Here is a 12,065-nt window from a genome sequence, read left to right as displayed (position 1 = left end):
GATCCCGCGCCAGGCCGGGGTTGGGGCCGCTGCGGCGGCGCGAACCGGCCGTGTTTGAGTTGGAGCTGGAGCTGTTTTAACAGCTGCTGGGCCCGGCGGAGCAGCGTTAACCCCTGGGAGCAGCTCTGTGTGCTGGGGCTGGAGCATCCCAGGCCAGGGTGGCACCTCCTGGCCCAGCCTCTGCCGGGGTTTATCACTCCGGGAAAACGTTCTTCCCAGCGAACGGGGATGTTGGAGAAGCCGCGGTTTGACGTTAGAGCTCCCGAATAACGTGGTTTGAGCTGATGGGGGGAAGTTGTTACGGGTTAAATTCCCTGAATGAGATGTGAGGATGAAGAAAGGAACCTGACTCCTTGGTTCTGGGGTGGGGAAGGACCTGGAGGGTGCTGAGATCAGAGCAGGCGCCCGCCAGCCCCTGCTGTTGGCCAAACCCTCTCCCCTGGGCTGGTGGGTGTTGGTAGAGGTTTCTTCTGGAGGAACTCTGCCTCTGAAAAGCTTGGTCCTGTGGTGGGAAAGGGGCCAAAGTGTCCCGAGGGAGCAGGGCCATGTCCCTGTGCTGCTGAGTGCAGAGCTTGCACAAAGGTGCTTTTGTTGCCTCTTTCGCGTGTTCCTGATTCCTCCTGTGTGGCCAGGAGAGGATGCGGGGAAGGGGCTGAGGAGGAGATGGACAAGAGGGGGGATGCAGGGAAGGGGCTGGTGAGGGGATGCACGTTACTGCTGGAGGCTGCTGGGTACTGACTGTTGCTTTTTCTTCTTTTTGTTATTTTTTTCAGACAGAAATTGCTAAAAGACTGAATACAATTTTAGCCCAGATCATGCCTTTTCTGTCACAAGAGGTAAGGATGTCTTCACACCCCAGGTGGGAGATGCTGCTTCTCCTGAGGGGTAGTTCCCAGAAAGGCAGAGCTGTGTCTTGTGGGGGCGTCTTGGGAGGGGGTAGAGACCTGCTCCCACCAAACCCATATTTAGGGTGTGAGGTTGCTCTGGGGTGTCCTGTGGGACACGGGGTGCAGATCCTGCATGCGCATTGGAAAACCCTGGGATGGGGGAGAAGCAGACCCCACGAGGGGCTTTGCTTGGTCTGCATCGAGCCTGTGGAGTGAAGAAGGCTGTGAGGGGCTGCCTGTGGTCTGTGGAGCACGGAGATGTGCCCAGGCTGCTGCTCTCCTGAGCAAAATGCAGACCAAAAAAGGGGGTGACCAGCTCTGGGAGAGGGGGGTGATGTGATGGCTTAGTGCCCCGTGCCCAGCTCTGACCTGGCTGTGTCCCCACAGCACCAACAGCAAGTGGCACAGGCTGTTGAGCGTGCCAAGCAAGTGACAATGACGGAGTTGAATGCTATCATCGGGGTACGTGGACTTCCCAATCTGCCTCTCACCGTGTGTATATCCCTTTTATTCCTATCATTTACCATAACCAGAGGCAATCCTGTGCTCAGCCAGGCTTAAAGGAGGGCGGCTCATGGCACCCTGGTTGTCCTGTGACCCCCAAAACTTCTAAAATCTCCCCCAAACCACCAAACCTTCCCCAAATCTGTCTCTGAGGGAGGCAGGGAGGTGGCAGCCACTGCTTGGGCAGCCCAGTCTCCCTTCCCCGGTTGCTAGTGCAGCACCAGGAGCCTCCACCAGCCAAACTGGATGTTCTCCCTGGGAGTGGGGAGCATTTGGGAGCAGGGCCGGGTGCCCAGCAGCCCCCCTGCAGCCCCTGAGCCCAGGCTTGTCTCTGCGTGTGCTGTTGATGTGAAATGTGCTGTAAACTTGACAGAGTTGTTGTTCCATGCATTGACTTACCCGCTCCTGTCTTACCGGGCTCTCTCTCTTCTCTCTCTCTTCTCTCTCTTTCTCTTGCAGATCTCGGGTGTTTTTTTTAAGACTAATGATTCTTATTGTCTCTTTACTTGATGTAAGGGTCTCAGTCCTGCAGCAAACCTGCCCTCTGTTGGGGCTCCTTTAGCCCAGGGACGTGCTTGTACCCAACCAGCATCCTGGGGAGGTGGCTCTGGGTTTCAGTGCTTGTTTTCCAGAAAATACTGTTTTATAATATTTATTTTTTTAGTAACTGCTTGCTCTTCTCTCCTAAACTAGAAGGATCTTTGTGATTCTCTGTGTTTAACTTGCTCTTCTCTACATTTTCTGGGTTTTGTGGGTAGCCCTGAGTGTAGAATTGTGCTCTGGGCTCTTTGTGGTGGGGCTTGTGTGGCAGTGGAAGGGATCTGGGCATGGGACAGTCTGTCGTGGGGTCTGTGCTGGGGTGGCAGGCAGCATCATGTGTCTGCCTGCCCTCCTGCCTGCACCTTGCACCTCCCCTGCAGGCTGGGATGAGAGCTGGTGCATCCATAGCAGAGAGAGGGAGTGAGGGAGATGCTTGGCTCTGCTGAGCTGCTTTAAGTCACAGCCAGGAGCCCAGGCAGCTGGAGGCAGATATTGGAATTCAATTAAGGTAAATGAGCAGGGCCCGTGACCCCCATTTTCAAGGTAATTGCTTCCTGGGATCAGAGCGAGTGTCGTCCCATCATTAAGCAGCCAGCCGCTTCATCGCTTTGCCTGATGGACTTGCAGGAGCCCTGGGTGGCTGGGGGAACATGGGGAGGATCTGGATGGATACTGGGATGGGATGGGAGCAGGGAGCATCTCCAGCTGTGCCTATGAATGGGGGGACCTGGGGTGGCTGCTGGGCAGGGGCTGGCAAGCAGTGCCCTGTGCTTTGGTGGCTCGAAGAGAAGGGCAGAGCTCATCCCAGGTGTGCTCCAGGTGGATGTGGAGCTGCTTTGGGTCACAGGTTCCTGCTGCTGGGGGTTGGCTGCACCTTCCCCACTGCCCCCCCAAGACCTGAAACCGAGAGGGGTTTGGGGCTGGGCTTGTTCTCAGCAGGCAGAATTCCTTCCCTTTCTGCAAGGGTTGGTTTGTTATTGCCGGGTTGCTGGGGTGGGGCAGGTCACCTGTGTGTGTGTTTGTTCCTCTCACGCTGGGGCGTGACGCCGTCCTACCCACCGTGTCCCACGGGATTGGGCCACCAACACTGTCCCCTGCCAGGCCTTGCAGCGAGAGGCAGTCACTCTGTTTACAGACCACACCAGCATCTTGGCGCAGGTGCTGCAGAGCAAATCGCCACACACACAAAACCACACCAGATCATTAGAACTTTTCCCTTTTTTGCCCCTTTTGAGGTCAAGAACTGTTAATTTTATGCATCTAGGCCATTGTCTCACAGTTCCTCTGCTTCAGGCTTCTGTGAAATTGAGCCCTTGATTTGGTTATAGCTCTGGAAATGATTAGACTACTTTACTAAATTTAACGCAAGTGGTGAACTTAAGTGGTGAACCATTAAATCGGTTAACAAAGGCATGAAGCATGATGTACATAATCCAATTAAAAACACTCTACATAGGAGATATTCCTTGCCAGCCTTTCTCGTAAATCATAACCTCCTCATATCTTCACCATATTTGTCTGGCACATGCTGAGGGGACTCCAGAAGGAAAACATCTCTTGTGTCTGTGCGTCTCCCAGCCGGCTCCTCCTGCCTGGCCTGGACCTGGGGACTGGGCAGTGCTGGTGTCCCCACTGTTACCCAGGGTTGGCTGTGGCCTCTGCAGGAGCATCAGTCCAGTCTGGGGTCCTGACAAGCTCCAGTGCAGCATCCTGAGGGGTTCTGAGCACAGTTTACACTGGGAAGCATCCCTGGCCCTGGAAAGCTGCCCCTGGTCCTTGCAGGGCTTTGCTGGGCAGGACCCTCATGCTGCTCGGAGCTGAGCACCCCACCTTGTCCCACACCACTGGCTGAGGCATGGGACATTCACTGGGTGCAGGTGTTGGGGTGGTTTTGGGTGGGTGCAGTGCAGCCTGCCCTCCCCCAGGTGGTTTGCAACAACCCAACCTTTTCCAGGGGCAGGGGGGAAGGTGGGATTTCCAGCAGAGAAGACATCAAGTGAGCAGCATCCCTGAGCTTGGCCACATCCCTCTGTGCCACGGAGCCCTGGGTGGGTTTTACCCCCTCTGTGGAGTCTCTGGGGTGTGATTCCTGAGTGCCACGCAGGATGGGTGCACGTGGAATGCTCCTTGGACTGATGTGCACCAACAGTGATGCAGCCGTGGGGAGCTGGAGCAGAGCCTGGGGATCCTGTGGCACCAACACCCTCTGTGCTGGATTCCTGATCTTCTCCTTACCATGAGAAGTGACCTGGCTGGGACAGTGGTCCTTCCTGTGGTGCTGGGATGAAGCCTGCAGCCCCGAGGGATGATCTTCTCTACTCCTTGTAGCCGTGGGCAGCCCAGCCCCAACGCTGGACAGAGGGACAAGGCTTCAGATGAGACCTGCTTGGTGAGGAGACCCTCCAGATGGATTCTATTCAGCAGTTCCTGCCTGCCAAAGGGGAGAAAACCACCTTTAAACATTACCTTGGGTCACAGTGGGATGTTGTATCTTGACATTTGTTTCTACCTGTGTGCACTGGAGCTGGGCTGCTGAAGGGGGGCTGGGACCCCATGGGTCAGCCCTGCAGCTCCCCGAGCCCTTGGATGGATGTATTTGCTGTCAGCTTTAAAAAACAGGAAGAAACAAGCTGTTTTCTGCTTTGCTGGAGGGTGAGGCTCAGGGTGGTCATTCTCTGTGCCTTCCCCACCCAGCCCCAGCCGGGTGCTGCCATGTTTGCTCATGGTGGAGCTACTTTGGCCCCTTGGCTGTGCCAAGGGTGGGACCCCCGTGGACATCACTGGGCTGGAATGTTGCTGCGTGGACCCCAGCGTGAGACCGTGTCCCACTTCTCTGGGATTCCTGCAGCTGTGGAGGGTGTAATCTAGGCTGGAAAGCTCCTGGGAGGAGCATTGTGCTGCACCAGTATCTCTGCCCAGCATGGAAGTTGTATCAAAGATTGGATCTCTGCACATGGCAGCCCTGCAGGGGTGGGCACTGCTGGAAAGCCTGCGGGAGAGGAGTGCGTGGTGCTGGGAAACCGTCAGGGGCTGTTCCCAGGGCGTTGCTCTGATGTAACAGCCAACCCTGCCTCTCCCTTAAATGGATGGAAATCACACAAGATGGGGACTGCAAGGAGCCTGTTGGATTTCCTCAGGAGCTGAGGCTCTGTTACTCTTGTTTTGGTTTTGGCACAGGGGGTGGCAGTGGCCACGCTCTGCACCAGCGTGGTCGTGGAACCATGGGCTGGGCCTTTGGGGCTGGAGACCCCCTCAGCTGCTCTCTGCACCCCATCCTTGCACCTCTGCTGGTCTGAGGATCCCTCCTTGACTGGAGCCTCTGCGGATGCCCCCTCTGCTCTGCCCTGATGATGGAGCAGCCCAGCAGAAGCCAAAAAGCTCCTTCCAAGGACGTGGTGATTGATAATGGTGCTGCTGAAGTCTAATGGCCTCCTGTGCTTGGCTTCTGCCCCAGCCCAGGACAGTGTGCTGCCTGGAAGAAGCTGCCTTGGGAGATAATGGATCTCCTCTTCCTGGAGCTGCAGCTCCTGCCTTTCCCGACTGATCCCAGCTGGGGATTTCCCTCTCCCCAGAGCCTGGCAGCTGTGGGTTGCCCACCCTGGGCTCAGCCACCCCCTTTCCCTGCACCCAGCCCTGCCCTGAGGGTCCTGCTGTGCCCATCAGCCTGGGACAGTGAGTTGTCCCTCCCCGAAATGGGTCTTTTGGTGGGGAGAGGAGTGGGACTGGAGCTTCCCCTGAAGATACGGCCTTGGTGTGGGGCTTTTTCAGAAAAGCTGCATCCTGGCTCCTGCAGCTGGTCTGGGGGGCTGCAGGGTGTACCAAGGGGTGTGTGGGGTGCACCGGGGGCTGCAGGGAGTGTGCAGGGTGTACCAAGGGGTGTGTGGGGTGCACTGAGGGCTGCAGGGAGTGTGCAGGGTGTACCAAGGGGTGTGTGGGGTGCACTGAGGGCTGCAGGGAGTGTGCAGGGTGTACCAAGGGGTGTGTGGAGTGCACTGAGGGCTGCAGAGTGCAGGGGGTGTGCAGGATGTGCACCGGGGGTGTGCAGGATGTGCACCAAGGGTGTGTGGGGTGCACCATGGGGCTGCAGAGTGCAGGGGGTGCACTGGGGGGCTGCAGAGAGTGTGCAGGGTGCAGGATGTGCATCCAGGGGTGTGCAGGGTGTACAGCCTGCCCCCCAGTGTCTCTAGGGGTGCAGCAGAGCCTCTTGCTGCACTGTGGGTGCAGGGGGGGCTGCAGGTACAGGAGGGGCTACAGGCTGGAGGGCCTTGCGAGGGGGTGGCAGGAGCACTTCTGGAACCACCCCCCCTATATGTTGGGGTGGTGCTGTGCCCTGGGCACAGCCAGGTGCAGGATCCCTCAGGTTAACCCCCTTCTGCTTCCCCAGAGTGTGGTGGGCCATGGGCTGCCCTGTTGGGCTGAACTGGGGTGTCATACCCACCCCATCGGGCTGTATTGGGGTCACCCCAGTGCTGCAGAGCATGAGCCAGTTTGGGGGTACCCAGGTGTGTCCCCTGGCAGTGCTGGGCAAGATTTGCTCAAATTTCTTTGATGGAAACATAGGGGTCCCCCATACCTGAGAGGAACCTTGGTGTATTCCCAGTGTGGATTGAGCAGGGCTGTCTGTGACAGCAGCAGCCCCTTGCTCCCTGGCTGTGAGGGTGCAGGGCTGGGGCTGAACCCCTCTGGCCCTGCAGGAAAGAACCCTCTCCTGCTTTGTGTCTGTCCCTGGGCACGGTGTGAGGCTGTGTCTGCTCCCAGGGCCATGGGATCCAGCTCCATGCACAGCCCACAGCAGCAGCCCCTTGCTCCCTGGCTGCCAGGGTGCAGGGCTGGGGCTGAACCCCTCTGGGCCCTGCAGGAAGAACCCTCTCCTGCTTTGTGTCTGTCCCTGGGCACGGTGTGAGGCTGTGTCTGCTCCCAGGGCCATGGGATCCAGCTCCATGCACAGCCCAGCTTGCAAGGGAGCTGCCTGCTCTGATGATAGACTCTGCCAGGGGGAGAAACCCCATCCCAGCTGGTTGTGGGGACCCAGGGGAGGTATGGGGAACTCCTCTGCAGCTGTGATGCCTGCTGCAGGTCTATTGCCCAAACGCAGCTTTCACCAGCAGACAACAGGGTGCTGCCCAGGGGGGTGCAGGCAGGAGGGTTGAAAATGTGAGCACCAGCTGCAAGACCCTCCTGGCTGGATCACTGGTGTCCTTGGGGTGGAGGAACTGCTGGAGTGGTGGCCGGGGGGGGTCTTGGGAGTGACATTCTCTTCTGAGGTGACTTGGGAGGGTCCCAGATGCTCAAGGTTTATCTCTCTGGTCTGGTTTAGCCCTTGGCCCTCCAGCCAGAGCTGCTTTCTGCATCCATTTATTTTTTTTGGTGACTATCTGCTGAAAAGCAGAGCCAGCCGAGCCTGCAGCCCTGCTGGGAGTGACCTCTAGTTCAGGATAACTCCTGCAGTCCAGCCTGGGCTGTGTGTTACCTGCACACGCTCGTGCCACCTGCCCCTGTCACCCTCTGTCCCTCTTGCTAACAGGGCTTCTCCTTCCAGGCAGACCCCCAGGGCATCCCCTCGCTGCCCTCCCGGGATGTCACCGGGCACGTCCCTTCCCGGCACTTGCTCCTGCCTCCAGGCTCGATGCCTCAAATCCCCCCCAAGGTGTCCCACTGCCCCCTCCCCGGCTCACTGGTGGTTTCCTTGCAGCAGCAGCAGCTCCAGGCCCAGCCCCTCTCCCACGCCGCCCACGGGCCCCCGGTGCAGCTGCCGCCGCATCCCTCGGGGCTCCAGCCTCCCGGCCTCCCGCCGGTCACCGGCAGCAGCTCGGGGCTGCTGGCCCTCGGCGCCCTGGGCAGCCAGGCACACCCCGCTGTCAAAGATGAGAAGAACCATCATGACCTGGACCACAGAGGTGAGAGCGAGGGGCCAGGGTGACGCCGTCCCTGGCATCGCCGCGTCCCCCGGCGCGGGAACTGCTCTGGTCCGGGCGCGGCTCTGCTCCTCCTGCCCTGGGACAGGGGCCTTCCAGGGATGGGTTTCTGTTCTGAGGGATGTGGCTTTCCCTAAGGGATGCTGGAACCTCTTGGCTCAGCTGGGGTGGCTGAGGGAGGTGCTGCTCTCGTGGGGCATTTCCAGCAGCAGCTTCCAGGCGATCCCAAAGCTTTCCCTGCTTTTCTCGTTGGCTGGGGTCAGGATGCTCCTTGGGAGCAGCTCCTGGTCTGTGGGCTTTGTGGGAGGTGATATGGGGACCTGCCTCCAGGCTTTCTTTGCTCTCTTAGTCCAGGGAATGCAAATTGCCCTGAGAAGTGACCCTGGCAGGTTGAGCTCTGGAGTTTAGCTGCTCGTGTGTCCCAGAGTTCCAGACTGTAAATCACAATCATAGAATGGTTTGGGTGGGAAGGGACCTTAAATAGCATCCCATCCCACCCCCTGCATGGGCAGGGACACCTCCCAGCAGCCCAGGCTGCTCCAAGCCCCATCCAACCTGCCCTTCAACACTGCCAGGGATGGGGCAGCCACAGCTTCTTTGGGCATCCTGTGCCAGGGTCTCACCTCCCTCACAGCAAAGAATTTCTTCCTCATGTCTCACCTAAATCTCCCTCTTCCAGTTTTAGTCCATTCCCCCTTGTCCTCTCACCACAAGCCCTTGTCCCAAGCCCCTCCCCAGCTTTCCTGGAGCCCCTTCAGGCACTGGAAGCTGCTCTCAGGTCTCCCTGGAGCCTCCTCTTCTCCAGGCTGAACACCCTAGCTCTCCCAGCCTGGCTCCATAGGAGAGGTGCTGCAGCCCTCGAATCCCACATCCCCATTCAGCCCTGCTGTGATGCTGAGGCAGCAGCCTTCCTCCTCCTCTCCATCACTGTCAGAGATTTTTTCAGTAGTCTGGAAACCAGCAACGTCCACTACCAAACTTGCTGTATTTTCTTATTAATAGCAGTAAGACAGTGTTTTTAGAAGAAGAAATGATGCATGAGTTTGGTTGCAAACCACAGGGTTGAAGATTTTCCTGGCGAGTCCCCCAGCCCATTAACACTGAGATCTTCCCCAAGTACCACTGTGTGCAGGGCACTTATCCACAGCTGGGCTCTTCTCCTGGTGGGCTTTGGGGTGTTTTTCCACCCTGTTAAAGTCAGTGAGAAGAAGCTGTTGGTAGCAATTACCCAATTATGTAGTTTTTTTTCTGTGTGGATTCCACTTACCAGGAGATCCCAGGGAAGATGGGGCTGTTGGTGCCCCTGTTAATGGTTAAACCTCCTCCTGCTGATGTGGCTGCAGAGCTGGGCAGTTGGGACCTTCTCCTGGCTTTGTGACTTTGGGTGCAGGATGCCATTTCTTCTGCATTTTGGGGCATTTCCCCTTTGTGTGCTTTGCCAAATAAATCACATCAACAAAGAGAAACGGGGCAGGAGGCAGCGGGAGCCGGATGGATGGGGACAGGAATTTGGAAGCAAAGCTGAAGAGAGCCCAGATAGGCTTGAGTTAAGGCAGGAGACTGTTTAAGGAGGAGCTTCTAGGCTTATTTTTCTGTTTTAAGACTTATTCTAACTTGCTTTATTTCTCTCTCTTCTCTTTGTTTTGGCTGTGGCCTCACCTCTGACACCGGCTGCTTCTAAAAGAGCGAGACTCAAGTGCAGTAAGTTCCATTACCTCCTTTTCTCTCCCAGTTCCTGGAGGCTGCCTGGTTTTGCTTTATCTATTATTTTAAAAAACAGACTTGAGGGGGTGAGCTCCAGGGACGCCTTTTGCACAGGTCCTATTTAATAAAAAAAAAAAGGAAGAACTAGCCCCAGCCTGGCTGGCAGGGCTGTTGGCTGTGCCGGGGTGAGCGGAGCTGCCTCCTCTGGGCCGGTGATGAGATTTGGTTTAAATCTTTTTTTGATTGCTGCAGATCTTCCAGATTCTGTTTCAATTGACTAAGCCCTGTGAATGAGCACAGTCAAGTCTGCGGGGCTAAAAAAAAAAAATCCTTTGGGTGATTAGGAAAGCTATTTTATTCCTGATCACTCTTCTATTATCTTGGGTCATCTAATCTGCCGGGATGGGTTTTGGCTATTACGCCGTGTTAAGTAGGACTTGGAAGGTCAAGCAGTTAACTAACCAGCTAAATCAGCGTGGTGGAGGGACAGTGTCACCTCCAGCCTGGCTGCTTCTTGTTTGTGTCTCCAACGTCTCGGTGCTGGTTCTGGTTTGGGTTGGGTTTAGTGTCTGAGCGTGGATGGAGAAGTCTATAAATAGAGGGTTGTTGTTGGTTTTTTTTTTGTGGGCAGAGGCCGGTAGGAGCCTGGTGGGGGGGCTGTCCTCCCCATGGGGTGGCTCAGCCCAAGCCCCCCAGTCCTGGGGTGCACAATGCTGCTGTCTGGGGGAAAAGCTGGCAGGACAAAGCCCGGCTGAGCTGCGGCTTTGCAGCGATTTCCTGCCATCCCCGAGCCCACAAAATGGGCCTTTTGAGAGCTGGGGGCGGATGGGAAGAAAAATGCCATTTAAAGGGGTGGGGGGAGAGGGGAATTGGGCATCATTAACCTGCTCCTTCGGCGGGGGGCGAGGGGGGGAACTGTCAGAGATGGGGAGGTTCCCTCTCTATAAAATAAAACGCGGGGTATTCCCTGCGGAGGTTTAACGCGCACGATAATCAAGAGTTAGTCATTCATATTTTCCTGGCCTTGCCTGTGCAATAAAAAATATTTAGTTCCTTGGCAGCGGGCCAGGGCGGGCTGAATGGATCGATGCCTCTAAATGCTTGACATGATTCTCTGGTAGCTGCGAGGTTTTTTCAGCATGACTGCCTGAGAAGAAAGACCCCGGTGTTATCCAAAGCTGCTTATTGGGTACCGAGGAGAAACATGAACTGCTTTAGTTCTCCCTTTCAGTCGGGAAAGAAAGGCAGCAGAGGAGCTCAGGGGACGTTCCTGCTTAGCAGGGGTGGCAGCTCTGCTACGAGGCACGAAATGACAGGCGTTTTCTTTTGCTGCTCTGGAAAAATTAATTGCAGGGCAGCAGGGGGGGATGCAGGGCTGGGCTCTCCTGAGGTGGTTTTCTGCTGCCATTTTTGCTCCTGACCCAGTCCCAGCCTGTGAGGGGCTTTCCTGGGAAGGCTCTTGGGCTTTGCTGCTCGGAAGGGATGCAGAAGCCACTCCCCAAGCTCTGCTGCTCCCCATCACATGGATTTTTCCAAAGGTTTTTGGATGCCCTTTGGCTCGGCAGGGCCCGGCTGCTGGCACGGCAGAGCTGGATTAAGTGGTTCCTTTGCTCCCTGATGAGCACCACCAGGGATGAGGCCCTGGCTCTGCAGATGCCAGAGGAAGCACCCGTGTGTGCCAACCCTTGTACAAACCCCTGCCCAGGGCTGGGATGAAGCTCCAGGGCTCCCTGTATGGGGTTAGAGGGTGATGGAGCCAGGACTGATGCTCCCCGTGGGGGTTAGATGATGGTGGAGATGAGGCTTTTGTGGCACCATCTAAGCTGCTGCTCGTCAAGTCCCATTTCCTTCCATTTCCAACTCCAAAGTTGTTTCTGTCCTTGCAGAATAACTCAGTTTCACCCTCGGAAAGCCTGCGGGCCAGCGAGAAGCACCGGAGCTCCACGGACTACAGCATTGACTCCAAGAAGCGGAAAGCAGAGGAGAAGGACAGCATGAGCAGATATGTGAGTGGCACGAGGCTCGGGCAGGGCTTTGGGTGGGGGAAACGCAGGGTTTGGGTAAAACTGCCCAAATGTAGCATGGGTGACCGGTGTCCTGCTGCTGGTGTTGGGGGGGGCGGGATTTGTCTGCCCCCTCCCACCTGGGATTTGGCAGCTCTCAGCAGGTTGAGACTCACTTTGTGTTTCAGGACAGCGATGGTGACAAGAGCGATGATCTGGTGGTCGATGTCTCCAACGAGGTGGGGCATGGGGGTGTTTCTGGCAGGTCCCCTCCTCTCCCCATGGTATGGTGGGGGCTGAGCTTTGGGGACCCCCTGGCCCCATTCCTGCCGGGAGGAGGAGCTGGAAGGAGCCCCCCCACACACTGTCAAGGGTACCAATGCTTCCTCCTGTCTTTCAGGACCCTGCCACCCCCCGGGTCAGCCCAGCCCACTCCCCCCCAGAGAACGGCATCGACAAAGCCCGCGGGATGAAGAAGGGGGACGCGCCCAACAGCCCGGCCTCGGGCGCCT

General features: G+C 57.0%; 1 protein-coding gene across 1 annotated transcript in view; it reads left to right on the top strand.

The window, feature by feature from the left end:
- The window catches only part of LOC104398301 (transducin-like enhancer protein 3), a 26,641-nt gene that overhangs the window by 7,231 nt on the left and 7,345 nt on the right, over positions 1–12,065 (top strand). The window contains exons 2-7 of the mRNA XM_010008394.1: positions 774–836; positions 1,275–1,349; positions 7,624–7,828; positions 9,531–9,547; positions 11,437–11,556; positions 11,742–11,792. Coding sequence (XP_010006696.1) covers positions 774–836; positions 1,275–1,349; positions 7,624–7,828; positions 9,531–9,547; positions 11,437–11,556; positions 11,742–11,792 — 531 coding nt within the window. The remainder of the gene's footprint in view (positions 1–773; positions 837–1,274; positions 1,350–7,623; positions 7,829–9,530; positions 9,548–11,436; positions 11,557–11,741; positions 11,793–12,065) is intronic.

This window comes from Chaetura pelagica, unplaced genomic scaffold (genome assembly GCF_000747805.2).
Source record: "Chaetura pelagica isolate M959 unplaced genomic scaffold, ChaPel_1.0 scaffold762, whole genome shotgun sequence".
Taxonomy (NCBI): Eukaryota; Metazoa; Chordata; class Aves; order Apodiformes; family Apodidae; genus Chaetura; species Chaetura pelagica.
The sequence above is the reverse complement of the archived record's forward strand: the minus strand, read 5'-3'. Positions and strand labels throughout refer to the sequence as shown.